This window comes from Amblyraja radiata, chromosome 9, assembly GCF_010909765.2.
Source record: "Amblyraja radiata isolate CabotCenter1 chromosome 9, sAmbRad1.1.pri, whole genome shotgun sequence".
Lineage (NCBI taxonomy): Eukaryota > Metazoa > Chordata > Chondrichthyes > Rajiformes > Rajidae > Amblyraja > Amblyraja radiata.
In genome coordinates, this window is record NC_045964.1 from 33,707,924 (window position 1) to 33,729,627 (window position 21,704).

At 42.4% G+C, this 21,704-nt stretch overlaps 1 protein-coding gene across 2 annotated transcripts in view; it reads right to left on the reverse strand.

Moving 5' to 3' along the window:
- Positions 1-21,704, reverse strand: part of aspg (asparaginase) — a 60,525-nt gene that overhangs the window by 32,171 nt on the left and 6,650 nt on the right. For both annotated transcript variants that reach the window (XM_033027048.1, XM_033027049.1), the window contains exons 2-6: positions 18,871-19,000; positions 16,121-16,232; positions 15,408-15,533; positions 5,034-5,117; positions 4,811-4,937 (exon numbers count right to left, since the gene is read on the reverse strand). In XM_033027048.1, coding sequence (XP_032882939.1) covers positions 4,811-4,937; positions 5,034-5,117; positions 15,408-15,533; positions 16,121-16,232; positions 18,871-19,000 — 579 coding nt within the window. The remainder of the gene's footprint in view (positions 1-4,810; positions 4,938-5,033; positions 5,118-15,407; positions 15,534-16,120; positions 16,233-18,870; positions 19,001-21,704) is intronic.

The following is a 21,704-nucleotide window of genomic DNA, read 5'->3' on the forward strand; positions in this document are numbered from 1 at the left end:
TTTAAACGACGGATTATTAGGAGAGAGAAGAGATAGGTTTCTTAATTTAAGAGTAAATTTTACATGTCTCCAAATTCGTAATGTACTATGGATAATTGGATTTTTCTTGTATATTGTATTCTTCAATTTTATTGGGGAGAGAAGGATCGCTCCTATGTTAAAAGGCAAACAATCCTCTCTCTCCATTACTATCCAGTCTACCTGTTGGGCTGAGTTGTCCAACCAGTAAATTACATTTTTAATATTTACTGCCCAGTAATAATACAAGAAATTGGGGAGTGTCAGTCCACCAAATTCTTTGGGTTTACATAAGTGTCGTCTGTGGATTCTATGGGATTTATAGTCCCAAATAAAATTTGTGATGTGCGAGTCAAGTTTTTTGAAAAAGTTTTTAGGTAGGTATATTGGTATTGATTGAAATAAGTAAAGAATTTGTAGGAGAGAAATCATTTTTATGGCATTTATTCTGCCTATTAAAGACATTGGAAGTGTTTTCCAAAATTGAGTCAAGGCATGTAGTTTAGTAAGTAGAGGCATGTAGTTTGCATTAAATAAAGAGTTGTATTTTCTGGTAATTTGGATACCCAGATATTTAAATTTTTCTGTAGCAATTCTAAAGGGGAATTTTAAAAGATGTGTCAGCTCTTGAGGTTTTATCGCCATGATTTCACTTTTGTTTCAGTTTATTCTATATCCTGAGAAGGAATCGAATTCCTCTATTAAATTTAATATGTTTGGTATGCTAACTTGCGATTTCGTAATGTATAATTGTCATCTGCATATAGTGATATTTTATTTTTAGAGTGTTTAGTGTTATAACCATGAATATTCAGATGTATTCTTATACTTCTGCTAAGGGCTCTATCGCAAGAGTAAATAGCAGGGGTGATAATGCACAACCCTGTCTATTGCCCCTGGATAGTTGAAATTTCGGAGATAATACGTTATTGGTTAATATTCTAGCAGTCAGCTTGTCATATATTAATTTTACCCATGAAATAAAATTCTCTCCTATTTGAATTTTTTGCAATACTTTGAAGAGGTATTCCCATTCTACTTGGTCGAATGCTTTTTCTGCATCCAATGAAATAATTGATAAATCTTCTTCAATTTTATGTGAATGCATTATGTTGAAAAGACGTCTCAGATTATTGAATGAGTGTCTCTTGGGTATAAACCTAGTTTGATCCGCATTTATTAATTTACTAACGTATTTGCTTAATCTTCTTGCTAGAGTTTTCGCTAGCATTTTCTGATCTGTATTTAACAATGCGATAGCTCTGTATGAACCAGGGTCTTCTAGGTCTTTATCTTTTTTAAGTATAAGTGTGATAGTTGATTCCGCTAATGTTTCTGGTAGTGTCTGTTCTTTAAAAGCATATGTATAAAGCTTTCAGAAATCCTTACGAGACATCAGAGACTCAAATAGAAAGTGGAACTGAAAATAGCTAACCCAATACGGAATCATTTGCCGAAAGTGAAACGAGAGAGAAGAGAAACAGAAAGTAAGATTAAGTTTCATTTTCCCCCAAAGTTGCCAATAATAATTAAAATGTGAAGGAGTAATACTTTACGGTTAATTTTCATGGCCAGGAATAATATTTGACAGTAAGTATATACCTAGTCATTGATAATTTATGTCCAAACTTTTCATTTGACACAATTAATAGGTTTCAATCCAATACATGCCACAGCATCACACTCTTGCATGTATTTCAATGTCAAGGCTTTTGCTAAATCTAGCCAGACTACAAGTTTGAGGAATGGACAACTTGGATTGCAACTTACCAATTTCTGAATTTAACAGTGCATGCTACCACTAGCAATTAGTGTCCAGTTTTTGTTTTTACTGCCAAGGGTAGTGGTGGCGGAGGCAGATACGATAGTGGAATTTAAGAGGTGTTTGGATAGGGACGTGGATATGCAGGGAATGGATGGGCATGGATCATGTGCAAGCAGATAAGTGTTGGTCTTGGCATCATGTTTGGTTCAGACATTATGGGCCAATGGGCCAGATATTTAAATTTTTCTGTAGCAATTCTAAAGGGGAATTTTAAAAGATGTGTCAGCTCTTGAGGTTTTATCGCCATGATTTCACTTTTGTTTCAGTTTATTCTATATCCTGAGAAGGAATCGAATTCCTCTATTAAATTTAATATGTTTGGTATGCTAATTGTTGTGTTCTATGTGCAGCACAAACATTATGGACCGAAGGGCCCGTTTTGTGCAATACTGCTGTGAATGCTAATTAACTGCTGCATGATAATTATCTCCAATAGCAAAAAACTGCAAACTCCAGGCAAACCCAATGCAGAGCATACTCACAATTACAATGCAAAATGCTGAAGTGACTCAGCAGGGCAGGCAGCATCTCTGGAGAAAAGAAAGGGGTAATGTTTCGGGTAGAGACCCTCTTCAGACTGATCAGACGTGTGTGTGCTATCTAAGTCATGTTTTGGGAAATCAATTGAACAGCTGAAATTCTGTTTCACTAACCACTTCAGGATATCAGTTTAAGATCTCTGTGCCATAAATGGTTTCTTTTTGTTTAGTTTGTGAACTTTTGCAGATCTTTAAAGACTCCAAACCACTAAAAGGCAAAGTGTTTAAGAAGGAACTGCAGATGCTGGAAAATCGAAGGTACACAAAAATGCTGGAGAAACTCAGCGGGTGCAGCAGCATCAATGGAGCGAAGGAAATAGGCTACGTTTCGGGCCGAAAATAGCAAAGCCAGTTTAGCAGCAAGGGCATGACAGAATGCATCGCAGCCTAGTTCGGCAACTCACATGCCCAGTTAAGGAGGAGACTACTGAGAGTAGTGGACACTGCCCGGTCCATCACAGGTACTGACCTCCCCACCACTGAAGGGATCTATCCACAGGTGAACCTGCCTCCAATAGGCAGCCAATTTCAAAGTACCATACTGCCCTGTCCATGCTCTCATTTCGCTCCTACCATCAGGACGGTGGTATGGGAGCCTGAAAACTGTGACCATTAAGTTCAAGAACATCCTCTGCCCAAAAACCATCAGGTTCTTGAATACTATGCACAAATCCTCAGCAACTAAAATCTTCTACAGATTGTATGTTTGGACTACAGACTTTCTTTTTTGTACTATTATAGTTACCTTAATATCAATTTATTGCATTGTTGATTATTATATTATCTGTGTATTATTGTGTTTATGGGCCCTTTAAGCTGCAGCAAGTTAGAATTTCATTGACTCGATGGGCTGAATGGCCCAATTCTGTTGTTAGCTATATCTAACTCTCTCTAATTACATCCAGTGAATTGGCCTCCACTGCCTTCTGTGGCAGAGAACTCCACAGATTCACAACTCTCTGGGTGAAAAAGTTCTCCCTCATCTCAGTCCTAAATGGCCTACCCCATATTCTTAAACTGTGACTCCTGGTTCTGGACTCCCCAACATCGGGAACATCTTTCCTGCATCTTGCCTGTCCAATCCCTTTTGAATTTTATATGTTTCTATAGATAACCTCTCATCCTTCTAAAATGTTGCCTGTCCCACTGAGTTACCTCAGCATTTTGTCTCTATCCTTTAAACCAGCATCTGTAGTTCCTTCCTACACTCTTTATATTTAATTTTGTTTTGAGATGCAGCATGGAAACATACCCATACCCAAGTTACCACAAACCATCTAGAAACCTTCCCATTAGTTCTATGTTATCACTTTCACATCCACTCCCAACACACATGGGGCAATTTACAGATATCAATTTACCTACAAACCTTGTTTAAGAAGGAACTGCAGATGCTGGAAAATCGAATGTACACAAAAATGCTGGAGAAACTCAGCGGGTGCAGCAGCATCTATGGAGCGAAGGAAATAGGCAACGTTTCGGGCCGAAACCCTTCTTCAGACCTACAAACCTGCACCTCTTTGTAGTGTAGGAGGAACCAGAGCATCCCGGAGGAAACCCGCGCGGTCACTGGGAAAATGTGCAAACTCAGCACAGACATCACCCGAGGTCGGGATTAACCTGGGTCCATGGTGCCGTGAGACAACGGCTCTACCAGCTATGCTGCCATAAGTTAAATTCAAAGAACACTTTATATCTTACCAATAAATCAGCTTTTATACTCCAAACCATACAGAAAACGAAATCCTACAATATGTACATGATTTACCTCTAGCTGACTGCCAGGTGCATTCCACAGCTAAATAACTTCTCCCAAATGTCGTTGTGTAAAAAAAAAAGCAAATATAAACAGCACAAAACTCCAGATGAGTAATGAAAGAGATCAGGAGAAATCTGATCGGGAAGAGAGGTTTGGCCCTGAAGAGGGAAAATGGATGGCGGAAATTTTGAACAAAACTCTTAAATTAACATCATCAGCTTTGTATCATGTAATCACTTTACGATATAACCTAAATGGCTCAATGCATTAATTACTCGTCATGCAAGTCCAATTGGTGATTTTTTAAATTTTCAAATTAAAAAGTAATATCATTACTGAGCACTTCAATTAAAATAAATGTATCTGTACAATGAATGCATGTGTCATTTGGCTCCTCTATCAATGCAGGATTATTTCTGAGAGTTGCTGAATTATGGCAGATGTTTAAGTTAATTTACTCCAGCATATTATGTTTATCTGCATCAGCTAGTCTATAAAATAGAAGGGATTCTATTCAAAAATACGCACAAAGATTTGCTATTTTTATTCCAGATTTTAAAGAAAATTCTGACGAGATCATGTCCAAGATATGTGAATTAACCTTTATAAGATAATTGTATGGAAAATACTCAAATATGTAAGATAATCAAGCTATATAATCATGCTTACCTTTAATTTCCACTTCTGCATTGACAAGTGGCAGCAGGTTTGGTGAAGAGAACGCAATAAAGCTTGCGGCATCTATTTTGGTTGATCGATTTCCTCTGTATAACTTGTGTTGAAAATAGAGACAAACCTAAATAATTTGATACAAAATAATATCAGTAAAGGAACTGAAGGGTAACATACTGGAATCCAAGTTATTAAATTGATCAGACTGCTGGGTGTTTACCTCTGGGATTACAAAATGACCAGCAATCAGCAATGCCCCAAGTAAGTTATCATGGCCATCATTTCTCATCTGATAGATCGGCACCTAAGAAGAGGTAATGGCAAAGAGAAATTTGAAAAGCAGAAACCACATAAAAAAAAAAAAAAAGTAACAAGTTTTCAATTAGAATTTAGTTTAGTTTATTGTCACGTGTGCTGAGGTGCAGAGAAAAGCTTTTGTTCCGTATTAACCAGTCAGCAGAAAGACTATGCATGATTACAATCGAGCCATCCAGTGTACAGGTTGCTGTTGGAGCAGATATTTAAGAGTGGAGCGATTGTAATGCGAGATTGCAGAACCACTTCTGTGACGAGCATACAAAGAATCAACTGGGTTGGGTGCCATATTGGATACATATTTTCCATTAGAGTTTAGAGATACAGCATGGATACAGACCTTTCGGCCAACCGAGTCCACGCCTACCGTCGATCACCTGTTCACACTAGTTATATGTTGTTCCACTTTCTCACTCTCAAAACATTAGGGAGGATTTATAGAGGCCAATTAATCAACAAACCCAGATGTCTTTGGGAGGCAGGAGGACCTGGAGGAAACCCACACTGCAAAGGGAGAACATACAAACTCCACACAGACAGCGCCTGCAGTGAGGATCGAACCAGTGTCTCTGTGCTGGGCAACAGTTCCAACAGCTGCGTCTTGGTGCTGCCCCCAAGATTAAGAAAATATCAGATTTAATGGTGTGAAATTATTGGAAATTATTATTAATTTTTTTTTTTAAACAAATCTTGTAAACTTCCATTTCCTCCTGTAACAAAGTAAGTTATTTTCTCCTCTTTTCTAGTTGCACCAGACCTACCGATCGATACCGTTTGAGTATCTAGTGGCTAGAGTTTTGTTTCATCTATTAACTAAAATATTGGACATCCACAAGGCAATTGATAAAATCCTTCTCAGTGACTAATGTCTCGTGTTTGACAAGCCATGAAATCCAAATCTATAAATATTGCAGACAAGCTGACAGGAATAGTTGGCCAAAACAGGCACTTCACAAGGCAAGGAAGAAGGCAGCCATTAGATGTGGTCATTCAGCCAAATCACACAACCCATGCACATTTCCCATGAACAACGGGCTCAATTGCTAACTGCTTTGCTACCTCGAGAATTGGGAAAAGCAGGACGCCATAATTTATACAGGTCTGGTGATGTGACGGGAAAGAACTGAGACCTCCTTTCCTGGACCACAGGCAGGGTGCTGTGACCAAGATAGAGGGCTACTGGAGTGGATTAAAGTGGTCACCTTTCAGCTTAGCTTATGATCGCCGTGTACTGAGGTACAGTGAAAAGCTTTTATTGTATGCAATTCAGTCAGCGGAAAGGTTATACATGATTACAATCGAGCCGTCCACAGTGTAAAGATACAGGATAAAGGGAAAAACGTTTAGTGCAAGATAAGTTCAGTAAAGTCCGATTTAAGATAATCCAAGCTTCTCCAATGAGGTAGATGGATCAGGACCCCTCTCCCAGGAATGCAGTCCTAGCAACACTAACGTATGATTACATCATTATATTGTAATATTATATTGTACATTTTTATCTCAAACATTTATCATATTTTATTAAATTTTATGAATATTGATTTCTCTAATTTCAAATAACCCTTGCATTCCTTCTCTTCCTGTTCCTCCCCCACCCTTGCTGGCCTGCTAGTTTCACTGTTCTTATCCCTTCGTTATCACCTCTTCCACAGCCAACAATGAACCATTGTGGGCTCCACCTTTCAATAGACAATAGACGCAGGAGTAGGCCATTCGGCCCTTCGAGCCAGCACCGCCATTCAATGTGATCATGGCTGATCATCCCCAACCAGTACCCCGCTCCTGCCTTCTCCCCATATCCCCTGACTCCGCTATTTTTAAGAGCCCTATCTAGCTCTCTCTTGAAAGCATCCAGAGAACCTGCCTCCACCGCCCTCTGAGGCAGAGAATTCCACAGACTCACCACTCTCTGTGAGGAAAAAGTGTTTCCTCGTCTCCGTTCTAAAAGGCTTACTCCTTATTCTTAAACTGTGGCCCCTGGTTCTGGACTCCAACATCGGGAACATGTTTCCTGCCTCTAGCGTGTCCAAACCCTTAACAATCTTGTGTTTCAATGAGATCCCCTCTCATCCTTCTAAACTCCAGAGTGTACAAGCCCAGCTGCTCCATTCTCTCAGCATTTGACAGTCCCGCCATCCCGGGAATTAACCTTGTAAACCTACGCTGCACTCCCTCAATAGCAAGAATGTCCTTCCTCAAATTAGGGGACCAAAACTGCACACAATACTCCAGGTGTGGTCTCACTCGGGCTCTGTACAACTGCAGAAGGACCTCTTTGCTCCTATATTCGATTCCTCGTGTTATAAAGGCCAACATGCCATTCACTTTCTTAACTGCCTGCTGTACCTGCATGCTTACTTTCATAGACTGATGTACAAGGACCCCCAGATCCCGTTGTACTTCCCCATTTCCCAACTTGACGCCATTTAGATAGTAATCTGGGTCACAGTGCCGGCTCGACTTTGTTTGGTACCGTTTCATACTTCAAGTTTCCCTCTCCCCTGACTCAGTCTGAAGAAGGGTCTAGATTTGAAACGTCACCCATTCATTTTCTCCAAACATGCTGCCTGAGAGTTACTCCAGCATTTTGTAATTATCTTCATTAACCACGTGGTTTTCTGTGATTTCAGAGACTGAGATACTCGTTTGCACGCTTGTATCGATCAACCAAAAACTTTATACATTTGCAACTCTCGTGTCTGATAATTAATACTTCACAACAGTTATAACACAATGGTTAAACCAATAGGCTACACCAGATCCATGGAAATATCTAGGAAAATCCTACGCTCTCTCGTCAGTAGATTTAGACAAATATCTGGATAGGAAGGGTTTTGGAGGATATGGACGTCAAGTGGATAAATGGGACTGGTCTAGAATGCCAACTTGGTCTGCTTAGGTAAGTTGGGCCCGAGGGCCTACTTCCGTGCTGTTTAGCTTTATGACTCTTGACAATGTGCTGACTAAAGCAGGGTAGTAGTAACAGTTTAACAAATGGCTTACAAATCACCTTGATGAAGAAAATAAAATTGCTGGCTGTTAATCATTAAGAGCTATCGCTGTTGGTTAGTGACAGCAAAGGAAAGAAAAAGTGAAGGCAACACGACTCGGGTCATTGACACGATGCATCTTTCTTTCCACTCCCCTGCCCCCGGTACACATCCTGTTGGACTTCCCCTTTTCCCAACTTGATACCATTTAGATAATAATCTGCCTTTCTGTTTTTGCTACCAAAGTGGATAACTTCACATTTATCCACATTAAACTGCATCTGCCATGCATCTGCCCGCTCACCCAACCTGTCCAAGTCACCCTGCATTCTCATAGCATCCTCTTCACAGTTCACACTGCCACCCACATTTGTGTAATCTGCAAATTTGCTAATATTACTTTGAATCCCTTCATCTAAATCATTAATATATATTTAAATAGCTGTGGTCCCAGCACCGAGCCTTGCGGTACCCCACTAGTCACTGCCTGCCATTCTGAAAGGGACCCGTTGATCCCTACTCTTAGTTTCCTGTCTACCAACCAAGTTTATATCCATGTCAGCACTCTACCCCCAATACCATGTGCCCTAATTTTGCCCACTAATCTCCTATGTGGGACCTTATCAAATGCTTTCTGAAAGTCCAGGTACACTACATCCACTGGCTCTCCCTTGTCCATTTTCCTAGTTACCTCCTCAAAAAATTACAGAAGGTTAGTCAAGCATGATTTCCCCTTCGTTAATCCATGCTGACTCAGACCGATCCTGTTACTGCTATCCAAAGTGCTGCTATTTCATCTTTTATGATTGACTCCAGCATCTTCCCCACCACCAATGTCAGGCTAACTGGTCTATAATTCCCTGTTTTCTCTCACCCGCCTTTCTTAAAAAGTGGGATAACATTAGCTGCCCTCCAATCCACAGGAACTAATCTTGAATCTATAGAACACTGGAAAATGATCACCAATGCGTCCACGATTTCTAGAGCCACTTCCTTAAGTACCCTGGGATGCAGACCATCAGGCCCTGGGGATTTATCAACCTTCAGTCTCATCAGTCTACCCAACACCATTTCCTGCCTAATGTGGATTTCTTTCAGTTCCTCCATCACCCCAGATCCTCTGGCCACTAGTACATCAGGAAGATTGTTTGTGTCCTCCTTAGTGAAGACGGATCCAAAGTACCTGTTCAATTCATCTGCCATTTCCTTGTTCCCCATAATAAATTCACCTTTTTCAGTCTTCAAGGGTCCAATTTTGGTCTTAACTAATATTTTCCTCTTCACATACCTAAAGAAGCTTTTACTATCCTCCTTTATATTCTTGGCTAGCTTACCTTCATACCTCATCTTTTCTCCACGTATTGCCTTTTTAGTTATCTTCTGTTGCTCTTTAAACATTACCCAATCCTCTTGCTTCCCGCTCATCTTTGCTATGTTGTACTACTTCTCTTTTATTTTTATACTGTCCCTGACTTCCCTTGTCAGCCACAGTTGTCCCTTATTCCCCTTGGAATCTTTATTCCTCTTTGGAATGAACAAATCCTGCACCTTCTGTATTATTACCAGAAATACCTGCCATTGTTGTTCCACTGTCATCCCTGCTAGGGTATCTTTCCTGTCAACTTTGGCCAGCTCCTCCCACATGGCTCCATAATCCCCTTTGTTCAACTGTACACTGACACCTCTGATTTACCCTTCTCCCTCTCAAATTGTAGTTTAAAACGTCCCATATTATGGTCACTACCTCCTAATGGCTCCTTAACCTCACGTTCCCTTAACAAATCCGGTTCAATACACACCACTAAATCCAGAATTGCCTTCTCCCTGGTAGGCTCCAGTACAAGCTACTCTAAGAATCCATCACGGAGGCACTCCACAAACTCCCTTTCTTGGGGTCCAGTGCCAACCTGTTTTTCCCAGTCTACCTGCATGTTGAAATCTCCCATAACAACTGTAGCATTACCTTTACGACATGCCAATTTTAACTCTTGATTCAACTTGCACCCTACATCCAGGCTACTGTTAGGGGGTCCATCCATTAGGGACTTGGACATGCGCATGTGCTGCTGAATGTGGAAGAATGACAAATGGCACTGCACAGGAGTCCAGGCGTGGGCCAGACTGCTGTGATTCACCAGGTTTAATCTGAACCCGAGGGGTAATTTTTCTTTTTTCTTTTTACACATAGGGCGGTTGGTATATTTAATGAGCTGCCAGAGGAGATAGTTGAAGCAGGTACAATCAGAACATTAAAAAAAAACATTTGGACAGGTACACATTGGGTTAGGTTTAGAGGGATAAGGGCCAAATGCAAACATGTGGGAAGATGAAGCATGTTGCTTGATGTGGCTTGGGCAAGTTGGGCCAAAGGGCCCGTTTCTACGCTGCATAACACTGTGACTCCGAGTCACTATAAGATGTACTGTAGAGACAGCTGGACCACTGAGTCCCATGGTGCAGGGTGCAGAACTGCAACACCTTTGGCCCTGGCAATCCAATCCAGGAAAGCAAGCTCTCCACACTGAAGTACATACTGAAGGTATAAGGATCAGTATTACTGGGGAAGGTGCAGATTTCTGGCACAACAAAGGAGGGGCAGGAATTTGCATTACATCTCCAGCAAAGCAGTCCCATCCATAAACCCATCTTTGTGGTCAACTTACAACCCAGTAGTATAAATATTGATTTCTCGAACTTCAAGTAACCCTTGCAGCCCCTCCTTCTCCGACCATCCTCCATCCTAGTCATCGTACTAGTGTCACTGTCGTCCTGCTTAGTTCCACTTTTTGTTACGATACAATAGAACTTATTTATCCAAGGAGGGAAATTGGTCTGCCAACAGTCATAACACACAAGATGCTTCAAACAAAATTAAAGTGAAGAGAGGAAAGTCCAGGATTTGGGATGTGCAAAGATTGGGGCGGGAGGTGGGGAGCGGAGTCAGTCTACCCCACGACAGAAGGGGGAGGAGTTGTACAGTTTGATAGCCACATGGAAAAAGGATCTCCTGTGGCGTTCTGTGCTGCACTCGTTATCATCTTCTCCACAGCCAACATTGGACCATTGGCTTTCCTTGATCATCATTGCTGGCTTTGATTTATCCTTTTGCATACCTTTCATTTATTTGTTCTTTGTCCCTTCTCATATATCTAGTTTCCCTCTCCCCTGACTCTCAGTCTGAAGAAGGGTCCCGACCCGAAACATCATCCATTCCTTTTCCCCAGAGACGCTGCCTGACCTGCTGAATTCATCCAATTTTGTCTGTTTTCTAGAAAATACCCCTCATTATAATGGACCATTGGGGGGGAATGGTGTCCGTTATTGCCGATTGTCCACTATAACAGAGAAAGGGATTTGCTCCGACCACTAGATGTTTTCAAATACAAGGTTCTTTTTAACAGCTAAAAATGGATTTTTGGTTCTGCAAGTTAAAAATATTAAAGGCTGCTTATTACTGTTTAATAATCATTGCACGTGTCGACCAAAGCAACTGCTTGTCAATGTTTGTGACCTCCTGCAGGTTGACGAGCAGCCTGTGTTCTTAAAGAGACCATGGTGTCTGATTAATCCACAGTAACAATTGCTTTTTAAAATACAAGTTGATTGTTTTCAGAAATGTTGATATAATATCCTTAATGTTGAACTGTCAACTGTTGAAAATATCAACTTTAACTGCTGAAACACAGATCTTATGGCACATGGTTTTCATTCCAAAAGTTTGCTATTAGAATTTAAACCCAGATTGGTCACTGGAAAATAAACTGAGAAAACTTGTGTATTCATTTGGAATTTATGCAAACATAAGGAAGCTTGGCTGACGAGGGAAATTGAGACGTTAGTCAAACACAAGAAGGATACATGGGACAGGAATAGGCAGCTGGGATCATGTGCATCCCTGGTGGAGTTTCGGGAGCTAACGAGTAAACTAAAAAAGGAAATCAGAAGGGCAAAAAGGGGCCAGCTCTGGTGATTAGCATTAAGGATAATTCCAAAAGATTTTATGAATACATAAGGGAGAAAAGGGTAACTAGAGAGAGAGTGGGACCTCTCAGGAATCAAAGCAGTCACCTCTGTGTGGAGCCTCAGGAGATGGGCAAGGTCTTAAATGAGTATTTCTCTGTATTTACCGAGGAGAAAGACTGTAGGACGGAGGAAATTGGAGCAGTCACTGGAAGTGTCAATGAGAGCAGTCAGGAAGTACTGAAGGTACTGTCGTGTTTGAAGGTAGACAAATCTCCAGGACCTGATCTGGTATATCCGAGGACATTGTGGGAAACTAGAGAGGAAATTGCAGGAGCCCTGGTTAAAATTTACGAGTTGTCCTTAAATACAGGAGAGGTGCCGGAAGACTCAAGGGTGGCAAATGTTGTGCCTCTTTTCAAGAAGGGCTGCAGGGAAAATGTTGGGAACTATAGGCCGGTGAGCTTAACATCTGTAGTTGGTAAGTTACTGGAGAGTATTCGGATAAGATATGTAGGCATTTGGATGGGCAAGGGCTGATTAGGGATAGTCAGCATGGTTTTGTACGTGGTGTTATGTTTCACAAATCTGATAGGTTTTTTTGAAGACGTGACCAAAAAGATTGATGAGGGCAGAACTGTAGATGTTGTGTACATGGACTTCAGAAAGGCATTCGACAAGGTTCCGCATGGTAGGTTGCTCTGGAAGGTTAGATCGCATGGGATCCAAGGAGAGAAAGCTGAATGGATAGCAAATTGGCTCCATGGAAGGAAGCCGAGGGTGATGGTGGAAGGTTGCTTCTCAGACTGGATGTCTGTGACAAGTGGTGTGCCTCAGGGTTCGGTGCTGGGCCCGTTGCTGTTTGTCATCTACATTAATGATTTAGATGAGAACATACAGGGTTTGCTGATGATAGAAAAGTTAATGGGTTTGCAGATAGTGAAGATGGTTATGAACGATTGCAGCAGGATCTGGATCGATTGGCCAGGTGGCGGAGGAATGGTCGATGGAATTTAATACAGAGAAGTGTGAGGTGTTTCATTTTGGGATGTCGAACAAGGGCAGGGCCTACACAGTGAATGGTAGGCCTCTGGGTAGTGTTGTAGAGCAGAGGGATCTAGGAGTACAGGTGCCTGGTTCCTTGTAGGTCGAGTCGCAGGTAGATAAGGTGATCAAAAAGGTTTTTGGCACTTTGGCCTTCATCAGAGTATTGAGTATGGAAGTTGGGAGGTAATGTTGCAGTTATATAAGACGTTGGTGAGACCGCATTTATAATATTGTGTTCAGTTCTGGGCATCATGTTATAGGAAAGATATTGTCAAGCTAGAAAGGGTTCAGAAAAGATTTACGAGGATGTTGCCAGGACTAGAGGGTGTGAGCTATAATGAGAGGTCGAGTAGGCTGGATCTCTATTCCATGGAGCGCAGGAGGATAAGGGGTGATCTGATAGAGGTGTATAAGATTATGAGAGGAATAGATTGGTTAGATCCACAGAGTCTTTTGCCCAGAGTTGGTGAATCAAGGACCAGAGGCCATAGGTTCAAGGTAAAATATTTAATAGGAATCCGAGGGGTAACTTTTTCTACACAAAGGGTGGTGGGTGTATGGAACAAGCTGCCAGGAGAGGTAGTTGAGGCTGGGATTATCTCATTGTTTAAGAAACAGTTAGACAGGTACATGGATAGAACAAGTTTGGAGGGATATGGACCAAACGCAAGCAAGTGAGACTAGTGTAGCTGGGACATTGTTGGCCGGTGGGGGCGACTTGGACCGAAGGGCCCGTTTCCACACTGTATCACTCTAAATCTTTTTTTTTTTAAATTCACAAAATTCAATGCATTTTCACATATCAACGTCAGACTTCATAATTTTTCTCAGGCTAAAATTGTAACCTCAGTTAAAAGAGGTGCCAACTTCTGATACAGTTGCCCTCCCACACCTTACAGTGCACTCAATACACATTAACTGGAATTTCTGCTCAGCTGATAACCTATTGTAATTTCAATCAGTCATGGGGAAATGTTTATTCACTATCAGTTTTTGTTTCCAATGTTTCATAGATTTAATCAAATTATCTACCTGCACGTTAGATTTGAACTCGCAACAATAGATGTTGATGACCAATTCAGTAAATTAAACAATATGTTGCCATGTTATATTCCATACTAATAGCATTTACTTATTTGTGCCTCAGAGTTTTCTTGAGCTGAAGAGCTACCTATTTCTTTCCTCCACTTTTGATTAAAGATGCTAATTAAATAGTTGCAAATTATTGTGTGAGACCACACTTAAGGTGTGCTGTATTTGTGCTGCTCAGGTTGCCCAGCTCCAGGATGTCAACAAGTTGGAAATGATGCAGTGGAGACTCACCAGGATGTTGCCGTGAGTTCTGGGGTTGAGTCATAGGGAAAGGCTTGATAGGCTGGGACTTTCGCTTTTGGAGCATTGGAAGCAAAGGGATGACATAGAGATATACAAATGTATCAAGTGCAAGGATTAAGGGAACACTCAGTCTTTTTACCAAGGTAGCGGATTCTAAAATTAGAGGGCATTGGGATAATGTGCGAGGGAAGAAATTTAAGAGGGAGCTCTGGCAATTTTAGGCCAGTCTGTATCTGGAACAAGCTTCAGAGGAAGTTACAGAAACGGATTCAATTAGGACTTTCAAGAGGCTTTTGGTCAGATATATATGATTAGGCAAATGGGCCAAATGCAGATAACTAGCAGAGAATGTCAACTTGGACAAGTTGGGCTGCAGGGTATATGTTGCTCTAAGTTAACAATAAATCTTGGAGGTGTGCCATTTTAATGACCATGAAATGATTTATCAGTCTTCCAAGTTCTATCACCTTCTGGCAGGTGGGAGATTCTGCATTAGTGTTAAAGTTAATTATTAAATAATTAAGTAACACCCACTGCCCCATAATGAATTGGTGGCAGCAAGATGTGTATTTCTACGTCTCCAGTCACATGTTAGAATTGTTTTCAGTCATAAGAGATAATGATCTCGAGCATAAAGTTTTGCTACTTGCACTTGCAAAATCAAGTCAATACAAAGTACTTCATGCATTATATTGCTTCCAAATATAACACCATTGAACCCTTGTTACAAGCAATAGAGATATTATTTTTAAATTAGGCCTTGAGTCAGAAGCCCCAAGGAAACAAACAAGCAACTATCTTAATGATTATCTAAATGGCTTACAAACCTGCACAAATTCTAGAGTTTGTGTAATGTTACTCATGTACTATGAGAAATCCAAGTCGTCTTTTTTTTCTTTGTAAATATTGTGCAGCAAATAAAACCTGAATGAAACATTACAACTTACTTGAGAGCCAGTCAGGATGATGGGTTTTCCTTGATTCTCACACATGAATGAGAGGGCAGAAGCAGTGTAAGCCATTGTGTCGGTACCATGAAGGATCACAAAGCCACTGTAATTTTGATAGTGAATCTGGGGAGAAGTACAACAAATTTTAGAAAACTGGAGAGTGGTATCCAATCTTTGTTTTGTATGTTAGTTGGAAAGGAATAAAGATGTCACATTTCACTTCAACTGGGGGGTGGCACTGCAGTAGAGCTGCTGCCTCACAGCTTCAGAGACTCGGTTTCGATACTGACTAAGGGTGTATTCTGTACGGTGTTTGTACGTTCTCCCTGTGATCGTGTGGGTTTTCTCCGGGTGCTCCGGTTTCCTCCCACATTCCAAAGACGTAGGGGTTTCCGTTTAATTGGCTTCTATAAATTGTCTCTAGTGTCTAGGATAGTGCAAGTGTACCAGTGATTGTTGGTTGGTGTGGAAGGACCCGTTTCCCTGCAATACTGTCTCTCAACTAAACCATCCTCTGATTGATCAGATCCCGCCAGAATAAAGGGGCTGCAACCAAGCAGATAAAGCCAAATTCCTATCAGACAGCAGACATCTACCACAGAACTATCATTCCCTCAATGTAGAAATTTCAGGTTTTTAGTATTTAATGTCAATCTATTTAGCTCCCGTACAAGAGTATCTGCTTATGTCTGATTCAGGTCTCAACTTACCTGTATATCAACAGCAATTTGAGCCCAGTTATCTGTGGTCATGTTACTGGAGTCCAGCAGAGGTGAATATTCAATGACTGAATATACGATCCTTTTGTTTGACTTTGAACAACTACAATGCAGAATAAAGAGAATGCCATTTTTATTTATGATGTGAGTTTTTGCACCTTATAAAATGCAAATAAATAGATCAGTGCAAATAAATAGACCTGACCTACATCCTGCATATGCAAAATATCCTATCTGTAAAATGTACTTCAGGTACATTGACCGAGTACACCGAGTATAGAAGTTGGGATGTACACAAAATTGCTGGGGAAACTCAGCGGGTGCAGCAGCATTTATGGAGCGAAGGAAATAGGCGACGTTTCGGGCCGAAACCCTTCTTCAGACTGGGTTTCTACCCCACATAGAAGTTGGGATGTTGTATTACAGTTGTAGCAAACATTCGTGAGGCCACACAATGTTACACAATGTGTACTATGTTCAGTTTTCATCACCCTGCTACAGGAAGCATTTGTTGGGCTGGAAAGAATGCAGAGAAGGTTTGCAAGGATGTTGCCAGGACTTGAGCGTCTGAGCTATAGTGAGACATTTGGGCAAACTAGGACTTTATTCCTTGGATGAAGAGTGATCTTATAAAGGTGTATTAGATTATGAGGGGTAGAAATAGGGTAGATGCACTTTTAGACAAGTCTTTTATTTGGAGTAGGGGAATCAAGAGGACATAGATTTAAAATGAGTGGGGAAGATTTAATAGGAACTCGAGGGATAATTTTTAGGGTGGTAGGTGTATGGAATGAGAATGGAAAGTATATCTCTGAAGAAGGGTGGCGACCCGAAACGTCACTCATTCCTTCTATCCAAAGTTGCTGCCTGTCCCGCTGAGTTACTCCAGCATTTTGTGCCTATATTTCAAATGAGTTGCCAGAGGGGGTTGTTCGGGCAGGTACTATAACAACATTAAAAATACATTTGGACAAGTACATGGATTAGACATGTTTAGAGGAATATGGCCAAATGCAGGCAGGTGGGGCATGTTGGTCGGCATAAGCGAGTTAAGCTGAAGGGCCTGTTTCCACACTGTATAATTCTATGTTAAATTGATGATGCCTCTGTCAGCCTGGGGCTCCCTGAGGAGCACTCTTGACTCCAAGTCAGCAAGTATGGGGTTATGACCCCTTTAAGAAGACTTCAGCTCATATTTTTGGTCCACTCTGAGGCATTACCGAGCAGATGCTTTGTGAACAAATATTTGCTTTGTGGCTTACATCAGCAAGGTGAGAAGTGATTACATTGCAGAACAAATAACATGCTTGAATTTTGCAGATGTTAGCTGAACAAAAAACAACAAAAAGCAGTACGAAAAAACTTCAGTGCAAATCTTTAAGTGACCCAAAAACCCACACACAGTACTGAAGTATGTCAGCGGGTTAGGCTGCATCTCTGGAGAACATGGATAGGTGACGTTTTGGACCGGGACCCTTCTTCAGACTGACACTCTGGCATAGTACTGAACTCATGCTGCACTATAGACTATAGAGGTCCAACAGTCCAACAGCATGGAAACAGGCCATTTGGCCCACCGAGTCCGTGCCGACTAACACCTGTACATGAGCACTATCCTATGCACTAGGGACAATTTACAAAAGCTACTTAATCCAAAAAAACCCTCATGTCTTTGGAGTGTGGGAGGAAACCACAGCACCTGGAGAAAACCCATGCGGACAAAGGGAGAATGTGCAAACTACGTACAGGCAGTGCCCTTAGTCAGGATCAAACCTGGGTCTCTGGCACTGTAAGGCAGCAACTCTACCGCTGTGCAACCCTACCCACTGCTGGAGATAAGATACAAACCAATGCTCCATTTGGCCTCTCTTGGAATACATGTGCCTCACAAAATCCTAAAAAATGATTGAACATTGTCACTTTGCTATTTACAAGAACTGGCTTCAACATTTCCTACTTTGCATCAGTAATGATATTTTACAAATACTTCAGCAGGGTCCGGAGATTTCTGTTTCTTGAAGGATGTCAACTTCAACAATAGTCCTCTCTTGATGTTACATAATAGTATCAGCCTCTATTACACATTAAACTCATGGAAAGAGATTTGAATGAACTAGTGTTTAGGACCAGAGACCATAGCCTCAGTATAAAAGGACGTACCTTTGGAAAGGAGATGAGAAAGAATTTTAGTCAGATGATGGTGAATCTTATGAATTCATTGTCACAGAATGTGGAGGCCAAGTCAATGGATACTTTTAAGATTGACAGATTCTTGATTAGTACAGTTGTCAGGGGTTATGGGGTGAAGGTAGGAGAATGGGGTTGAGAGGGAAAGATAGATCAGCCGTGATTGAATGGCGGAGGAGACCTGATGGTCTGAAATGCCTAACTCTGCTCCTAGAAATTATTAATTAAATTACTTTGAAGTAAGCCATAATCAAATAGGTTATTTGCATACAGTGACCCAAGGTCATAGAGTCATATAGCGCAGAAACAGGCCCTTCAACTCAACTTGCTCATGCCAACCAACATGCCTCATCTGCATTAGTCCCAGTGGCATCCATTTGGCCCAAATCCTTCTAAACCTGTCCTACCCCATGTACCTGACCAAATGTTATTGAGCATTACCAGTTATTAATAGAGAGCGGTCCAACAATGCCTTGCCTGGTGTTTGAAGATTCATTATCCACGTTTGTAACAATCAATTTTTCCCTTGCTTTAAAGAAGAAATAATTACTTACGGAAGCACCAGAGTGTTCTTTGATGAATCACAACAATCATAAAGCCTGGTTCGTTGAGCATAATCTTCATCGTGCAAACCCGGATGCTTCCGAAGGGCATCGACGAAAGCATTCGCCTTTGGTGCTAGTACTGCAGATAAATTAAACAAAAGTAAGTAAAGGAAGGCAGACACAAAAGGCTGGAGTAACTCAGTGGGTCAGGCAGCATCTCTGGAGAAAAGGAATAGGCAGCATTTCGAGTAGAGTCTGAAGAGAGGGCTAGGAGGCTAGGTGGGGTGGTAGGAGGGGGGATCAGGAGGGGGGCGGTCAGGGGGGGGGGGGGGGGGGGGGGGGGGGGGGGGTGAGGAGGGGAGCGCTTAGGAGGAGGACAGGAAGCTGGAAGAGGCCAGCGATGAAAAGCAGCATGTGTGCGAAAAAAGTATTGAAGAGTTGCACGTTGTGCTGCTGGAGGGAGGAATGTCGGTGGAAAAGGAGGAGAAATACAGGTGAGAGTCCAGGTTGGGCACAGAGGAAAGGGGCCGCTGGGATACTCCAGCACTGTCTATTTTTGCTTAGATTGTTTACAAGAACTGTCCACAATCCAATTTTTCTGTAAATCAGAAACAATTACCCTTTAGTTTAGCTATACAGCGTAAAAACAGGCCCTTCGGCCCAACGAGTCCACGTCGAACAGCAATCACTCAGAGGTGTGTGTGTGTGTGTGTGTGTGTGTGTGTGTGTGTGTGTGTTTTTTGACGGTCGATCGAGCTTGAAGGTCGAAGACAGTCACTGAAAAGTCGCGTTAGTGGGACGGGCCCTTTAGAGTCCTGTGCTCTACAACACTCTCCAGCACCCTACCAATCACTGTGGTACGAATACATTTGGAGTACTGCATGCAGTTCTGGTCGTTCCAATAGAAGAAAGATATGGAGGTTTTGGAGAGGGTGCAGGGGAGGTACACCAAAATGTTGCCTGGATTAGATGGTTTCAGCTACAGGGAGAGGTTGGATAGTATTGGATTGTTTTCTTTGGAATGAACGTTGTGGGGAGACTTGATAGAAGTATATAAAATTATGAGGCATCGATAGGGTCAACAGTCAGAACCTCTTTCCCAGTGTGGATATGTCTGGGAAGAGGGCATGGCTATAAGGTGAGATGAGGAAAGTTTAATGGAGACTGCAGTACTAGCACCAACGGGAAAGTTTTTTTTTTTTTTTAAACACAGAGTGTGGTGGGAATCCGGAACACATTGTCAGGGGTGGTGATGGAGACAGATACTATAGAGGCATTAAAGAGGCTTTTAGATTGGCTCATGGACATGCAGGGAATAATGCATCATATACAGGCAGATATCAGTAGTTCATGTTCAACATGGATATTGTGAGCAGAAGGGCCTGTTCCCACTCCAAGTCTGAAAGGGTCTCGACCCAAAACGTCACCCATTCCTTTTCTCCAGAGATGCTGCCTGTCTCACTGAGTTACTCCAGCATTTTGTGTCTAACTTTGGTGTAAGCCAGCATCTGCAGTTCCTTCAGACACATTTAATCTAATTTAGTTTAGTTTAGAGATACAGCGAGGAAACAAGCCCTTCACACCATCGAGTCTGCGCCGACCAACAATCACCCATACTCTAGTTCTCTCCCACACCCTAGGGACAATTTAAAGAAGCCAATTAACCTACAAGTCTTTGGGATGTGGGAGGAAACCAGAGCACCCGAGAGACCCCACGCGGTCACAGGGAGAACGTACAAACTTCGGACAGACAGCACCCGTAGTCAGGATCGAACCCAGGTCTCTGCTGCTGTGAGGCAGTACTCCACTGCTGCGTCACCATGCAACTCATTTTTCTTGACTTTACCTTGTACTAAAAGTTATTCCTTTTATACGGTGTCTCTACACTGTGGATATGATTGTCATCATGTATGCTCTTTCGGCTGACTGGATAACACAAAAACAAAAGTACCTCAGTACGTGACAATAATAAACTAAACTAAATGAGGAGGAAACAAAGGATGCGATGCACTGAATTCTCAGCAGGCTTTCGATAAGGTCCCACATACGACACTGGTGAGCAAGGTTAGAGCAAATGAAATGGGGGCAGGAAGGTGTTATTACACCCAGTGGCGTAGGGTGGGTTTTGAGCGCCCAGTGCAGTTTAAAATATTGCACCTCCTCATTAGCGGCTAGCCATGGCCCATGAGCTGTTATAAATCCAAGTTTTGTATTTATTTTCTCAACCTAACAAAAAGATGGCGGCGCTGCCTTAGCAGCTGCGGCTCGCCTGCAGTCTGTCTGTTTTTGTTCTCTTTTTTTGTGTTGTTCTTTTGTCCAGTTTAGTTGATTTTTGGTTTATTATGTTGTGTATGTGGGGAAGGGGGGGGGGGGGGGGGGGGGGGGAAACACGTTTTTGGTATCTTCCTTCGGGGGATGCAACTTCTTTTGTCATATACCCCGTATCCGTCTGCGCCGAGGCCTAATGGCGGAGCTGGCGGCCTCGGAGCTGGGGTAGCTGCGGCTGGGACAGGGGCAGCGGCGACCAGAACTCGGAGCTGGGCAGCGGCAGCGGCGGCTTTGACAGCGGCGGCCTGGCCTCGGAGCTGGGACAGCGGCAGCGGCCGCCCGGCATCGGAGCTGGGACGGGCGGCAGCGGCTGGGACGGCGGCAGCGACAGCGGCAGCCTGGCCTCGGAGCGGGGACAGCGACAGCGGCGGCCTGGCCTCGGAGCGGGGACAGCGGCAGCGGCCACACGGCATTGGAGCTGGAGCAGCGGCAGCGGCGACCTGGCCTCGGAGGTGGGACAGCGGCGACCAGAACTCGGAGCTGGGGCACGTTCCGGCGGCAACGGCCACTCGACC